At 39.1% G+C, this 14,920-nt stretch overlaps 3 protein-coding genes across 6 annotated transcripts in view; 1 reads left to right on the forward strand and 2 right to left on the reverse strand.

Annotated features, from left to right (window-relative positions):
- Positions 1 to 1,568, reverse strand: part of extl3 (exostosin-like glycosyltransferase 3) — a 35,132-nt gene extending 33,564 nt beyond the window's left edge. For both annotated transcript variants that reach the window (XM_072687123.1, XM_072687114.1), the window contains exon 1: positions 1,344 to 1,568. The gene's annotated coding sequence lies outside the window, so the exon portion shown is untranslated. The remainder of the gene's footprint in view (positions 1 to 1,343) is intronic.
- A 1,182-nt stretch (positions 1,569 to 2,750) lies between these two features.
- Positions 2,751 to 12,577, forward strand: riox1 (ribosomal oxygenase 1). 2 transcript variants are annotated; one of them, XM_072687183.1, is made up of 15 exons: positions 2,751 to 2,830; positions 3,568 to 3,729; positions 3,812 to 3,966; positions 5,760 to 5,859; positions 6,351 to 6,464; positions 7,160 to 7,266; positions 7,407 to 7,514; positions 8,433 to 8,467; positions 8,564 to 8,742; positions 9,129 to 9,233; positions 9,400 to 9,541; positions 10,699 to 10,819; positions 11,643 to 11,742; positions 11,847 to 11,933; positions 12,272 to 12,577. In XM_072687183.1, the coding sequence occupies exons 1-15, from the start codon at positions 2,765 to 2,767 to the stop codon at positions 12,338 to 12,340; spliced, it is 1,650 nt and encodes a 549-aa protein (XP_072543284.1). In that variant the 5' UTR covers positions 2,751 to 2,764; the 3' UTR covers positions 12,341 to 12,577. The 2 variants fall into 2 exon arrangements, with proteins under 2 accessions (XP_072543284.1, XP_072543276.1); XM_072687175.1 differs by having other exon boundaries at positions 2,758 to 2,830; positions 3,565 to 3,729.
- Positions 12,578 to 13,077: 500 nt separating this feature from the next.
- On the reverse strand, positions 13,078 to 14,850 carry LOC140561947 (NADH dehydrogenase [ubiquinone] 1 beta subcomplex subunit 1). Of its 2 annotated transcripts, none has more exons than XM_072687233.1 (3): positions 14,782 to 14,850; positions 13,457 to 13,601; positions 13,078 to 13,237 (listed from the first exon to the last, which is right to left on the reverse strand). In XM_072687233.1, exons 2-3 carry the CDS (start codon positions 13,594 to 13,596, stop codon positions 13,201 to 13,203), a joined length of 177 nt encoding a protein of 58 aa, XP_072543334.1. In that variant the 5' UTR covers positions 13,597 to 13,601; positions 14,782 to 14,850; the 3' UTR covers positions 13,078 to 13,200. The 2 variants fall into 2 exon arrangements, with proteins under 2 accessions (XP_072543334.1, XP_072543342.1); XM_072687241.1 differs by having other exon boundaries at positions 14,712 to 14,793.
- Positions 14,851 to 14,920: the final 70 nt, after the last annotated feature.

Here is a 14,920-nt window from a genome sequence, read left to right on the forward strand (position 1 = left end):
CTTCCCCTGGGTGTCCGAACGGCCGAGTCGCTCGCTGTCTTCAAACGCAGACTGAAGACCCACCTCTTCAGAGAATACTTGGACGAATAGAGTACTATGGTCACCTTATTGTAGTGTGTTTAGTAATGTCTAAAGCTTAGAGGTATCTTTGAATTATTAGTCTATTCTAACTAGCTGAGGTTTTCTTGGGTAAATAGCAAAGCACTTTGTAAGTGGCTCTGGATAAGAGCGTCTGCTAAATGCCGTAAATGTGAATTTTGAACGCTCAAATAATACAATAATAAATAAAAGGCACACATTTAAAATACTCAAATTGAGCAAAATGCTTAGTTGAAATGCTTAACTTTTAAAAATTCCAACATTCAACAAAAGAAAAAACAGTTTATGTGCATGAGGTTTATGTTTTGCATAAACACATTATTAACTTACAATACACTCAAATTCAGACTATAATGATACACATATATACAAAAAAAGTCTTAATAAAATTCCCATAATTGTTAAAAAAAAAAAGAGACACAGAAATAAACCGCTTCCGTGTTCACACCTCCATAATAATTCGAATTCCACATGAAATCATGCGTCTCGTCCACAAATCCGGATTCTCGTTAATTCCTCGAGATATATATATATATATATATATATATATATATATATATATATATATATATATATATATATATGAGGAAAGTGTACACCTTCTCATTAAGCGATTCTGGACGTTGTAGTTTGTGGGGTTTATCGGGGTGTGTGTGTGTTCTTGTCACTGCGCACGTTAACGCAACGTCAAACCCAGCCAGTACCGCTTTTTAATGGATACCAGCTTAGGTTTTATTTGGACTGTGGTGTTAAATGTGTAGGAGTTTATTTATTTGTTAGTCGTATGTTCTGTTTTTAGCCATAAAAGCATTAAATGCGTGAAAATTGTGTGATAAACGGTTGAAGTTGGCCGCTCTTTCGAATTTTTCCGTTCCACCTTAAATGGTGCGGCAGTTACATTGGGGCGCCTCAGGCGTCCCAATGTAACTGCCGCACCATTTAAGGTGGAACGGAAAAATTCACAAGAGCGGCCAACTTCAGCTTCGTTGATAACTTGCGTTTACACACGATCATCACCTACGTCCTAACACACATCCCCACCTTCCGTTTAAGGCCAGGAAGGTTTTCGGAAACCCACAAAAAGAGAACCCCTTACTACCTATCCATGTTTCACGCAGCACAATAACACCCAATCATCAGCCCATCAGGCAGCAGCAGCAGCAGCAGCACCGCCGCCAGCAGCACCACTAGCCCAGCCAGCTAACCCAGCTAGCAATGGAAGATCTGTTAACTGCGTTTCTTACCCGGTGTGCTTCAGAGCCGTGCGTGTAGCTCTGCAGCAGCGGATCCGAGCTCAACACAAACTGCAGATCAGCGATGATGCAGACGCCATGAGGCACGACTGACTGGCACACACGATCCCCATACCCTAGTCATTCCTCCTCATTTGGCTTGGACTCGCAGCGTAAATGTGCCCCCTCCGACTCCACCAAAAAAAAGCTGCCCGAATCAGCAGCGCATTGTTAGATCCAGCTCTGCAAACACTGCTAGTGGTGGTGCATGCTGGGATTGTGCACTGTTTGCATGGCTTGAGCGTTGCACGGCGGAGCACTAGCGCCACCTGCTGCGCATGCGCCAGCTCGTCTCCTCGTTCGTAATGCTAATACATGTTAACGTGTTTTTTTTTGTTGTTTTTTTTACAAAATATTTTTTTAAAAGAAAAGATGGTATCTTGTTATTATACACGCTGGAATTTATATAAATGTCAAATGTGAACATTTTAGGGCAGAAATACATCATTTCGGGCTCCACAGCAGCAGGCGGCAGTAGCAGTGCGGCTAAGGCTCAGTAGTCACGCAGAGCGACTCGGCCTGGGTTGCCAGGTTTAGTTTCTGAATCCACGGTTTGGATTGCTGTGCTCGAAAGAGACGTGGAAGAAGAAGTTTTGATTGTGTTATATAGAGTGTTATTATCATCATTTAGGGCTAGTAGTGCAATTTCAGATTGTAGTTAATAAACGAATGGGCAAAACACCACCATTATATTCATGCTCCTTTGCCACTATATCAGAATCACCCACCACAGAGGCATCCTCACAGACTATAGCCCATCTTTCTATCCAGTGGAAAGGGACCACCATAGAACAGTTGCTGATCAGATATTATTAGGACTGGGGTCCTCTCAGCCCAGCACTGGGAAGGAAAATGGAGTATGATGAATGGGGTTGAGGGGCCTGATGAACTGTGCAGCGACAGTAGAAGTATTTAACCTACTGTTTCCATTATTTTGTAAGACACTGCACTGCAAATTAGACACATGAGATGAATCACGACTAACTACACAAAACAATGCGATTTATTGCAATTATTTGAATCCCATTCATTATTTATTTATAAAAAATATAATATAATAATACATTAATTATGTACATACATTAAATACTATTAATGTATTTTTCTATTATGTGTTTTTCTATTATTTTTTCTATTATTTTCTATTATTGTATTTTTTTCTATTATTATTCTATTATGGGCTTTTTTGTTACTGAAGGCACTGAAAGTTTAGAAAGGGCCCTGGCTTCAGTAACCAAGTCTGATTGCCATGCCTGCCTGTTAACGTACTGCAAATTTGCTGAATGGAGAAGGAAATAACCCCCCATGGGGATTTCGGTAGCGGTATCTGGCAACGCCCGCCTTCTCTGCTCCTGCTGGTGCTTAATGGCAACATGGAAAGAAGCATGTCAGCTTTTGCCTACTACCAGTCCGTGGCGAAAACCTCTACCCAGACGCAGGTATGCAGATTTAAACAAGAGTATATAACTTATGATTTAACCAGTGGTAGGTGTAATCTACTACCTACACGGTGTGTGGATTTGGGGGGGTTATAAAGGCAAGATTGTGTTAGTCTGGTAACGTTAGCAGGACAATTAAAGTGATTTGAGTGAGTGCTGAAGTGCAAACTTTCATAACAATAGAAACAGAGGTGATCTATATTGATACACGAATTGATACATTTGATTTGATTGATACGAATTGATTGATAATTGATGTGAAAGTACCTTTACAGCACAAGAACAAAAGTAGCAGCTCAAAAAAGTACTGAGTACTGAGTAACTTGTGGATCTGCAGAGGAAGACCCAGCTGCTCTCAGCCCAGGCACTGAAGTGTGTTAGGGAGTCTGTTCCCCTCTTTCTGGAGCTTGTTGGTGTAAAATAATACCCTGAAGCTCCAGTGTGAGAGCCATGAGCCACAGTAAAACAGCCCCGGAGCTGAAGAGGGTTGGAGTGTTTTGCTCTTTTTGGAACATTTTACTGGCAAATGAATCACAGCTCAGAAGTAAGAGGGGTGAGCTATAGTAGAGCGACACAACCGAACCAAATCAAACCCAATAAAACATGGATCAGACTTCTTGTCCTTCCATTTTAATATTTGCAACTTTTATTGGAGCAACATCTAAGTCACATTAGATTAAATATGAATGTGACTTCATTCATCAGAATAATACTGAATTTGGCTTTGATTTCAGCAGGTTTCTGCTGTAGAGGTCAAGGAGAAGAAGAAGAAGAGGAGAAAGGAGAATGGTGTCGGCCCAGAAATGAAGGCCAAGAAAAGGATGAAAACTCCGAACTCTGTGAAGAGAAAGGCGAAGGAGGAGGATGAGGAGGAGGAGAGTCAGAAAAAGGCTGCAGTCGTAAGTATTTGCAACCTTACACCTTTTAGAGCTTTTAGGAGCATCTTGGATGCATTAAACCTGTTATGCAATTCCGTTGCAGGAGGACCAGTGTCCATCGAACGGACCTGAGGCAGTGAGTGCTCAGATGCTTCCCGCGCTCCTCGCTGACCTGAACAAAGTCAACAACAGCAGAGAGAGAGCCAACAGGCTGTTCCAGTGGCTGATCCATCCCAGTCCAGCTAAAACCTTCTTTAGGTACAGCTGCGCTCTGTAATTCACATTGACATGATGGTGAAAAATCATCAGTGACATGGGAATTGTGGGCAGTGATTGCCAGACAACCTAGTGAATCTTGTTGCTGCGTTAATGCTGTATTAACTTGCCTGCAGTGTCTTTCAAATACTGTACATTGGCTTCAGAAATACACATTTGCAGTTAGGGTGGTTAGGGAAAATTTATGAAAGATTTAAAGTAAATTACTGGTACCTTTCCATGGGAACTTTGGCTTGGGAACTATTCCAAAATGTAAACTTTCCATGGAAATGATGGGAATTTATTGGAAATATTGGATAATTGAAGTATATCATAAAGTATGTATGAAAGTTAAAGGTGAGAAACGTACACATAGTTGGTAAAAATATACTGAAGCATAATCTTGGCTAAAATAATTAGATATGACACCAAAACAGTTGAATATCAAAGCTGCTCCTCAATCCCAGGCACATGGCACATTACACACTGAAGGGCTATTGAGACCACAGCCCTTCATGCACTGTTCATTCCTCCATCACATGTACAGCATATGTCCAGATGATTTCTAGAAACCTGACACTTCCATTTTAATCCAATTAATTCCTGTTAACCCCCATAATTACCTGTTTATTCCTGTTAATTCCAATGGTAAATTTCCCAACATTGAAAATTACCAGAATATTGCAACCTTATGACCTCTTTAATAATAATTATACTAATAATAATAATAATTCCTACATGCTGCTACTCTATGCTACTCTATGCTAGAAAGCCCATTTAATGAATTATGAATTTTAACCCATCTTTTCAAAACCACCTGAAGAGTAAATCAAAGTAAATCACTTACTGTGGTTAGTTGGGTGCTGTGAATGAATTAGAAATGAAAAGCAAACTGTTTGGCCGCAGAGCTTTGTGCTAGTTTATGAAATTAAATGTTGTTATAGATATAATATTTATTATCTGTCAGTAATCAATATTAGATTAGATTTGGCTAATATTTTAAACTGACATCATTTTTAAACTTCTTAAGAGCATAATGTATAGTAAAGAGCATAGTAGCCCTCTAGAGTCGAATGAGTCAGCGTGTCAAATACAATGCGTGTCAAATCTGCCCTTCCCACTGCATCTCATCAGTTCCAGATCATCAGTGACTCATCTGGAGTTACGAGACTGTGAGGACAGGTCTAGATACTCATCTCTGCCTCTCGCAGTGTCTAACTGGTAGATTCTTGTGTCTGTCACTTGTAATTTGTCAGTCTATGGTTTTGCGTGAAACTGACCAGTAGCTGCTCAGAAGTTTGTTTATTTAGTTGTTTATTTGTACAGTCCACTACTTTTGTGAAGCTAAGACCCTGCTAAACCCATTCCAAGCACTAAAACAATTCATGCGCTTGAGTAAAGGTGTGTTTTTACAGGAAATCTTCACCTTCTCACGTTTGCGTTTAGGGTCGGAGAATCTCTTCACACAGTGCTATAGGTTGCATGGGGGCTCATTCTAGTGAGAGCTCAGAGAGTCTGATATAAAACATGGGTATTATTTAATATGCAAGTAAAGGTGAGTTTAAGATGATATGCAAAATTTGAGAAAGTGCCCTTAGACCAAAGAGGGTTAAGGGATGTTGCATTACAACACTGTAATCTCTGTAATTGCTGATTCAGGCAGCTTAGCAAACATTTTATAAATGTTTACAAATGAAAATCATAATATGTACTTTATATTGCACACCGGTGCATCTCTACTACAGGCGACATGGTAATATCAGACAGGTGGGTAATATTCAGTTTTTGTCTTGCAGAGACTACTGGGAGAAGAAGCCGCTTTTGATCAGACGACAGAATCGAGAGTATTATCAGGGACTTTTCTCAACAGCAGAGTTTGACAACATTTTGAGAAATGTAAGTAGGTCTCTGTAATTACAGACCTGTTGACTGAGCCAGTGGTTGTGTTCACATGCGTCATTTTAATGGCAGATTCTGAATGAAGTGTTCTTCCATACACTAAATTCAGCAATCTGATAAAAGTGCATAAGCATCTGGAAGGTATTTGTGTTCATGGAGAAACATCAAGCATGAACTCTCACCACAGAAAGGAGGAGCTAGTTCATTAGAATACTGAGTGGGCATGTCTGGAACGTGTTCAAAATACAAATGTTTACATGGTGATTATTCTTTCATTTAAAAACTGATTATATTGCAGCAATTGTCATTTTTTCAATTTGTCAATTGAGGTATGCATGTGCAGAGTTTTATTCTGGTTGATCTGTTAGTTGGATTATTAGTCTGCATGTACATGGTAAGTTAGTAAGTTATTAAATTCTTAATAAAAAAAAACAGTTTTGTGGTTATTTGTATCAGTGTGTACTGATCTCCTGTGTGTTGACTCATAGGATAATGTCCAGTATGGGGTCAATCTGGATGTGACGAGCTACACAAACGGCAAAAGAGAGACACACAATCCTCCTGGGAGGGCTCTGCCATATACAGTGTGGGATTTCTACAAGGTACATTATGGTTCTGAACTCATTAACTTGCCATTTGCCAGCATACATCAGTACTGATACCTTAATTTATTTTACAGGCTCCTGTACTGTAATTGTTTTAATTTCTTGCATACCCTGCCATATGATGGTCTGATCTGTATCCTTCTTTATATAGCTGTATTTTTCTCATTATTGGAAGGCAGCTGTGATGCTGTTCTCGTTGCGGTGCATCCTGCCACACTATCTGGCTGCAGCGGCAGATCTTGCAGATTCCCAAACTGTGTTGGGGCTCATTTTTATGTCAGCCTGAATTATAGATAATAATGACTTTTTTTTTTTTTTATGAAACCACTCATTTCTTCATCTAGCTTTTGGTGATGCTAACTGATTCTGACTCTGTCTGTCGCTCAGTATGCTGTGCTCGTCAGCAGACAGGCCACGGTCACAACCAGCCCTAAAAGCATCTAAGACAGGCAGTGTGGGTATCTCAAAAGACTGCTGTGCCGTTACTTAAAGCCAAATACAGAAATCCTCAAAATGTAAAACCACATTATTGCTGTCAAAATGATATCACTGTATTAAGTGATATTGTATTAAGATGCAATATGTGTTTTTTTTTTTTTTTTGGGGGGGGGGGTGGTCTTTATTTATTTATTTATTTTATTGGCACATGTCTAGTGACTGAGTTTGAAGTGTGTTGTTTTGTTTTCTCTCAGAGCGGCTGTTCCCTAAGGATGCTAAACCCTCAAGCCTTCTCCTCCACTGTATGGAATGTTCTGTCCATCCTGCAGGAAAAGTTTGGCAGCATGGCAGGAGCCAATGTGTAAGAGAACAAGCAGTATAAACACTGTCTAATCTCATTTCAAGGATAATAAATGTTTGCCTTTAAAAATCATGTCTGATCTCCATCATATTATAAATATTACATTACATTCTGCATGTTTGTGTCTTTAAATCTTGCAGATACTTGACTCCAGCAGGAACACAGGGCTTTGCTCCTCATTATGATGATATTGAAGCATTCATTGTGCAGTTAGAGGGGAGGAAGCACTGGAGAGTGTATAACCCACGGTGAGTCAGTAGTTAAAGACACAATTAGGGTTTGAACAATTTATGAAAGTCATTTCCATACATGGAAGCCAAACAACCAAAACTACCAATTTTAATGGACTGTTTGCTCTATAGCAGTGTAGCTTAAGGTTAAGGCACCTTTATGTACCGACTTGTGTACCTGTTTGCTCTATAGCAGTGTAGCTCTGCCCATTCACACCACAATTGTGATAAGTGTTTCAGAACTACTTTTTATATATGGCACAGTACAGAGCTGCCAGTCAGAACAGAGGTCCTTTACATATGTCTTACAGCCAGTGTATCAAAACAGCCCGTTTAATTCTAAGAGATCTAGAGAGTTTGGGAAATGGTTGTGTAAAAATGAGAAATTGGTTGGTTTCTGTGGATTCTTGTTGGAGCCTCAGGGGAAAGGAATAAAGTACATGGGGAAAATATGACATTGCCTGCTTAATGATATACAGCAGCATAAAACAAGATTTTAATGTAATTTTAATTGTGTTAAATAACTATGTGATTACTGCCGAGAGTGCCGGATGAACTGCAAAGCACACGCCCAGACAACTTTTCTCATATTTACAAACTGAACCTAAACTTGTATAGTTGTTGCATAGACAACGGTTTTGATCTATCTCTCTTTAATAATATAAATAAATATATAGATATCAGCCAATATTACTGGCCAACCAATTTATTGGTTAGGCCCTTGTTTCAGTTCTGTGTATTAAAATGATATATGAGAGGTCAGTGATCAGCTGTTCAATGACATTGTAGTAGTGGTAGCTCAAAATGATGCAGTATGTGGCTTTAGATGATTAGGAAAAAGCACATGGTAGCTTTCATACTTTCACATACCTATAATGCACTACTGTAATGCTGTCATTTCATCAGACTAAAGAAAGTCTTTCTGCTCTGCTGTAGGTCTATAGATGAAACATTACCTCTCGTGTCCAGTCGTAAGTAGCTCTTCAGTATATGTGGGACAAACTGTAACAACCAAACATTAAAGACGTCTCATGTTGAATAATTCCATCTTTTATTGCTCCCTGAAGCTAATTTCAGTCAGGCAGAGATTGGGAAGGCCATACTGGACGTGGTTCTGGAGGCAGGTGACCTGCTCTATTTTCCACGGGGTTTCATTCACCAAGGCAACTGTCTCCCTGACGCTCATTCTCTGCACATTACCATCTCCTCCTATCAGAGGAACAGCTGGGGTGACCTGCTCCTTAAGGTGAGCTCTCACTGGTGATGCACAAATAATTATTGTCCAAAAGCTTTTTTTTCCATTTTGTAAATCATTGAAAAGTCAGTTCCTTTGATGTTTGAAAGTATCTGTGATGGCCAAACAAAAACTGAATAAAAAATTATTTTAAGTTCAGTTATTACATTTAGATGATGCCTAAAGTCCTATTTAGAATAGTCCACTAACCAAAAATATGCAGCTGACTGTGGTCCTTTGGCCAATGATGAAAAGCTAGAGCACATAGAAGTGATAGCAAAGTCAGATACACTGGAAAGACTGTGCAGGGATCGTGCAGTCTCATGTTTAATGTTTGATGACAGTAAAATATTTTAGTTTGACGACTATGGAACTTGGAAATCCATTTTGATTGACAGGTCATGCCAGCAGCTTTGGAAATGGCAATGGAGGAGGATGTGGAGTTTCGAAAGGGGCTGCCGCTCGATTACCTTGCTTTCATGGGAGTCCAAAACTCTGACAAGGTGAAGGCTTATTGACTAATCCCTTTATTTAATTGATGCAACCGAGCACTCAAGGGAAATAGGTTTTAAGTCTTAATTAACTGCATACCTCTTAAACACTCATAATGTGTGTGTGTGTGTGTGTGTGTGTGTGTGTGTGTGTGTGTGTGTGTGTGTGTGTGAACAGGAGGATCCACGAAGAGACAGATTTCTGTCCCACATGGAGGGCTTAATGAAGAAGCTTGGTTCTTACGCTCCGGTGGATGCAGCTGTGGATCAGAAAGCCAGAGAATTCCTCCATGACTGTCTTCCACCCATGCTCTCTGAAGGTACCCAGGGGGACACTCTTCCCTTATACTGCTTAGATTACACATCATGCTTTAAGTTATCAACATCTGATGGGCTGAGACACATTCAAACCACTGTCAAATAGTCAATATACACACATACAATGGCACACATAAAGAGACCTCTGCTTAATTCAACAAATGGCAGTCAAAGGTTTGGATACACCCGGCAACTGGACATTAAACAGACAAGGGTACAGGTATCATGGTCCACGGTTCATAGAAGGGTGGAAATATGTAGGCTGTACCACAAGATGCAAACCCATCATCACCAGTAGGAATCGGGTTCTGAAACATTTTATAGGCTAAAGAGACTCAGATTAATCTCCACCAAAGTGATGAGAAGGCCAAAATGTGGAGGGAAAAAAAAGCTCTTCTCACAATCCCAAAATACAAGCTCATTCGTCAAGCATGGTGGAGGTAGTGTTATGGTTTGGGCTTACATGGCTGCTTCTAGATGGGCTCGCTAATCTTTACTGATGAAGTAAGAATGAAGTGGCAGCAGAATGAATTCAGTGAAGTCTGCAGAAGCAATTTACAAATGAATGCATCTAAAGTTTTTGCAAGGAGCCTCATCATGCAGACAGTTCCTTATTAGGTCCTTTGTTGTGTTGCAAGTGCATTCTGGGTCAAAGAATTGGTACATTTTAGACTATCAATCACCTGACCTCAACCAAAAAGGACACTGTAGGGAGAAACTCCCCAAAACAGACTGGATCTGGATAAAGCTGTGGAAAAGCATCGTCAAAAGAGGAATGCAACAAATACAGTAAATATGAATCTAGTGTTTTCCATCCCTGCTTAAAATGCAGTGCTAAACCTATAAAGGACTGTCATTCCATTGTAAAAGAAGAGTCTATGACTGCAGGGATGCTAGAACTGGTGTAATACGTCGCCTCTCTCTCTCTGGTGTCTGCTGTTAATACTCTGGCTGCAGCTTTGTGATTTTTAGGTAATCCCATAAACTGTGCATTACAGTAGCCGGAGGATGATTATCTCTGTGTTTGAAATAAACGTTCAGGAATGCATGACGGCTCGAACATTTGCGTAATCTCATATACCTACAGTGTAATCTTCAAATATGAGCGTGTAACACAACTATGAGCAGTAACACAACTCTGTCTGTGTGTGGTTTGTAGAGGAGAAAGCCAGCAGTGTGTATGGAGCTCCTGCACGGTGGGAGGATGGAGAAGCTGTGAATGTGACTGTACGTATGAAGGGTTCAACCAAAATCAGACTCATCCGGGGAGGAGTTGCTAGGTGAGTTGTCAGTGTCGCTCAGTTCAGTCCTGTGCTTCTGCGGTATTTAATTACTGTGATCATGAAAAGGGGTATTAACCTGCCATTATGGTCCAATATGCCAGTGATAAAATATTGTATTGTTATGAATAAAACATTTAAAAATGTGACCTGATTGTTTGGTTGATTAAATGTCAGAAATTTCTGAGAATTTCTGATACAATACTAAATGTAAGCAGCTAACCAAGATCAGATTATTATTATTATTATTATTATTTTATATGTTTGTTAGAATTAGAACTTCAGTAGCATACAAACTTCAGAAACCAGAAGCAGAGTTGGACCTCATTTTTTAATTTTGTTCTCTTTGTAAAACAAGCAAAAGTTTTTTGTTTTTTTTTAAAACATCTAAATCATCATGATGGTATTTCATGCTCATCAGTTTATTCTGAAGTCTCAAACATTAAAATATTGAATGAAACTGAAATGGATTTTTGTAAATTGTATCAGTTGACCTGCACAACATTTATGAAAAAAAAGTTTCGTAAATGTTTCTGTATTCAGATTTGCTTAGATGTGGCTGTTTAGCTCATCCTGAAAGGAAGTATTAGCTGCATTCTCTGCAGCTCTACAGCACTCGATCAAAACACATTTCAAAATGACAGTTACTTTTTCCCTAACTCTAAACCACATCCTATACATACAAATCCCTAAACTATTACTAAGATGATCTCCACTGTCTGTATATTCAGACAACCACACCTGGCTGTAATAGTGACCATGTCACCATGTTAGCCTGAAGATTCTCCCTTGCGAATTTAACTCTGGTGTGTTGTCCCCACAGGCTGTGCGGTGATGATGGAGCTGTTCACCTGTACTACACCACTGAGAACTCCAGAGCTTATCATAAAGAGGAGCCCAGGAGCATGGAGATTAAAGATGAGGTAAAATCCTGCTCTAATCTTGCTCAAAATTATTTAATTTGCTTATGCCGTTGTGTTGAATTACATGAAAGTTGAGCTGTTCTTTTATTTCCATGTATCTGCAGCACACAGAAGCCATGGAGTTCCTCATCCATGCTTACCCAAAATTTGTCACAGTCACTAGTTTACCATGTGATACAGAAGAAAACAAGGTACCACGTTCCTTCATCAAGAATTAGGGACCTTTAAACGGAAAAAAAAAAAAAGTTTCATTCACAAAAGACACTATAGTATATAGACAGTGAATACAATACAACACTTATTTTGTGGATTTTTACATTTGCAAATGGCATATACCTTTAGTTTTATTTAATCTATAATATATAAGATTATATATTTTATTGTTATTGGTTAATCTAAATTAGATGCCGTTGGATTTGTGCATCACAATGCATTTCACACCCTTATGAAATATACATCTTAATGTTATTATTCACTCCTTTGTAACATTAGGGGCTTAACTTTTTTTTTTTTTTTTTTTTTTTTACAGATATCTTTGGCGGAGTTGCTGTTTGAGAAAGGAATAATCCACACATCTGAACCTATAAAGACAAAGTGAAAAGTTCATTTGTTGGTTGTCGCTGAAATGTGATCAGATACATATGGTCTCTGTTCTGTTATTCTTCAGTCTGTTATGAAAATAAAACACTGCCGTTTCTCACAGCGAAAGAACGTAACAAAGATCAATGGCTTATTTGAGGCTTCGCTGTCTGATATCTATATCTTTGTTGAAGACGATTGACATGTCCTGAATTTTTGGTTTTTTGTTATTAAAGTCTACATCAGCCTCATCAGTTTGACAGGGTTCAGAATTGTGCGTCTTTTGTGTTAGTTTAGCCACTGATGTTGTACAAGCTAGAAGATGCAGATGTGGTATTTGTCTTCTTATCAGTAAACTTCCTCCTGTTTCAGCCGGGTCAGTAAGGGAATTAAACCATTTCCAACTGCCTGCTGACATATTCTGCCCCAAAGCATCCAGTACAGGGCAGCCAAACAAAATGAAGGTCATTTACATTCCGTTGTGGTAGAGAGATTACCTACACTCATCATGGACATGAAGGTCGTGGCAAGATTGAAGTGTTCTTTGTCCGTGGCAGAATAGGTGTACAACACACATCCTTAAATAGAAGGAAAAAAAAGAGAACACCCATGCCAACATCCATGTCCAAGATGAGTGGAGGTAAATGGACCCCAACTGTAAAATTAAACTCAGCGGGATTATCTGGTAAAAGATAAGAGATCTACTATTAATAGTTGATAAAGCATATACTATAGACCAAAGAAATACAACAAACATTTTGTTTTGGGTTAATGTATTTTACATTACAAACATTACTGAAAAGTCATTTACAGGGCTGAGGACAACAGAATGTCAACATGAACAGAGCAGGCGGTTCATTAACTATGTAGAGGGAGACTTCACTTCCAGGTGTACTTCTCATCAGGCTTCAGTTCCCTGCAATAGCAGACCTTTTATTAGTTTTGCTCACTCATGTTTTTTGATTTCTCAGAATTAGCTTTTTCTGTATGACAAAAAAAAGTATTTGTTCAAGTAGCAGCCCACTTCCAGATGAACTTTAACAAATAAAGAGTAAAAGAAATGATTAAAAAGAGTGAAATAATAATGCATAATTGGAGTGAGCGCAACTTCGTGCTGGTCATGTGCGACACACACCTGCCGTACAACGCACTCTTGTTCCTGAACGCTGTCAACCTCTGATCGTTCCACCTGTCCAGGGACAGACCAACAACGAATCCCAATGGAACCAGGATGTTGACCCAGTGCTCTCGCACAAATGCCGCATAGTTCACCATGATGCCTGCAAGAAGAGACTACAGCGAGTTATAGCACGGACTGTAAAAGAGACGACTTTGTAACCATAGACTTCACAGCAATGCTTTATTTAATGTAGTAGGAGAATTGTCCAGACAAGTAGCTAGCCTACCAAGACTGCATTCTGATACTGTATAGAGTTAGATTAGAAACTTGCCTAAATTAATATGCCAAATCAATGACGATTATGCTTATGTTCATGTTAAGAGCGTGGCGCCTATGACTGACTCTTTTACACTTCCCTAAAAGTAATAAAGCTACAAATGTAGAGCGCATCATTAGGAGTTATTCTTATAAAACAGGACAAAGCCATACTATTTTTTTCCCTGATACACAAACATTTTAAATGTACCCTGAATGATACATCAATGTTTTCCAAGCTAAGTGAACAAATTCTCCTTACCATAAAGTGGGATTTGAAGGTAAATTTGTACATAAATGTTTTGCTTTTTTTTTTTATATAAAAAAAAAACAAGTCCAGATTGAAACCTTGTAACTTGTAAAGGTGACTATATGTAAATGACAGATTACAAAAACACCAGATTAAAAACAGACAGTTTTGCATCTTGGGTTTTATATATGGTCTGCATAACACATTTTTTAACTTTTCATTTAACACTGCATCACATTTTTAATAAAAAAAATAAGCAGATTTTTACGATATAGGAGCTTTATACAATTAAAAACATGGTACCAACAATGAGACCCTGATATGTGGACATATTGTGGTAACGAGAATTAGGATCAACATTAAAGCAAGGTGCCCATATGGAGCTGCTCTAATAGCCAAGACATGTGAACAATGTGAACCTGTATATATTGCTTAAGTTACTCTAGCTAGCTAACTTGTTATATTTAGCTAGTGTAAAGATTTAAAAGGGATTGTAGTAGTAGTAGCAGCAGCAGCAGCCTGCCTACCTCTACATACCCTTCATACCCCTGCCTGCTGTAGCCAGCTAGCGCCTGCTGCTAACTGACCTAGCACTGCCTCAACTACACACAAACAGGCCTCCGCCTAATCGCACAGCTAAAGTCTTTCTGTCTACAATATCCTTCACGGAATTAAGCGATCACCACTCCTTAAAGGACTAGCTACCTTTAAGCGACAGATATAAAGGCACTATATTCCAAATCTTGACAGAAACCCAGCCGAAAGCCAGCGTTACCTTCTCCTTGTCCCTCGCTTCGCCGTAGAGCTGTGCGGAGGACACAGGACTGTACCACTTTTTCTAAACGCGGGTGCCGGCGCTTTTTTGACTATAGTTGTTTCTGGTTATAAATAAAAGTTGACTAATTGTCAGTTAG

Source organism: Salminus brasiliensis, chromosome 1 (assembly GCF_030463535.1).
Source record: "Salminus brasiliensis chromosome 1, fSalBra1.hap2, whole genome shotgun sequence".
NCBI lineage: Eukaryota > Metazoa > Chordata > Actinopteri > Characiformes > Bryconidae > Salminus > Salminus brasiliensis.

Bases quoted from the DNA above. Each gene is read 5' to 3' on its own strand.
- LOC140561947 (XM_072687233.1), bottom strand. From the start codon at position 13,596: ATGGTGAACTATGCGGCATTTGTGCGAGAGCACTGGGTCAACATCCTG. The intron at 13,238-13,456 runs GTGTGTGTCGCA...CTGCTATTGCAG, and splicing joins AAGAGTGCGTTGTACGGCAG to GGAACTGAAGCCTGATGAGA.
- riox1 (XM_072687175.1), top strand. From the start codon at position 2,765: ATGGAAAGAAGCATGTCAGCTTTTGCCTACTACCAGTCCGTGGCGAAA. The intron at 3,967-5,759 runs GTACAGCTGCGC...TTTGTCTTGCAG, and splicing joins CCAGCTAAAACCTTCTTTAG to AGACTACTGGGAGAAGAAGC. The intron at 7,267-7,406 runs GTAAGAGAACAA...TAAATCTTGCAG, and splicing joins AGCATGGCAGGAGCCAATGT to ATACTTGACTCCAGCAGGAA.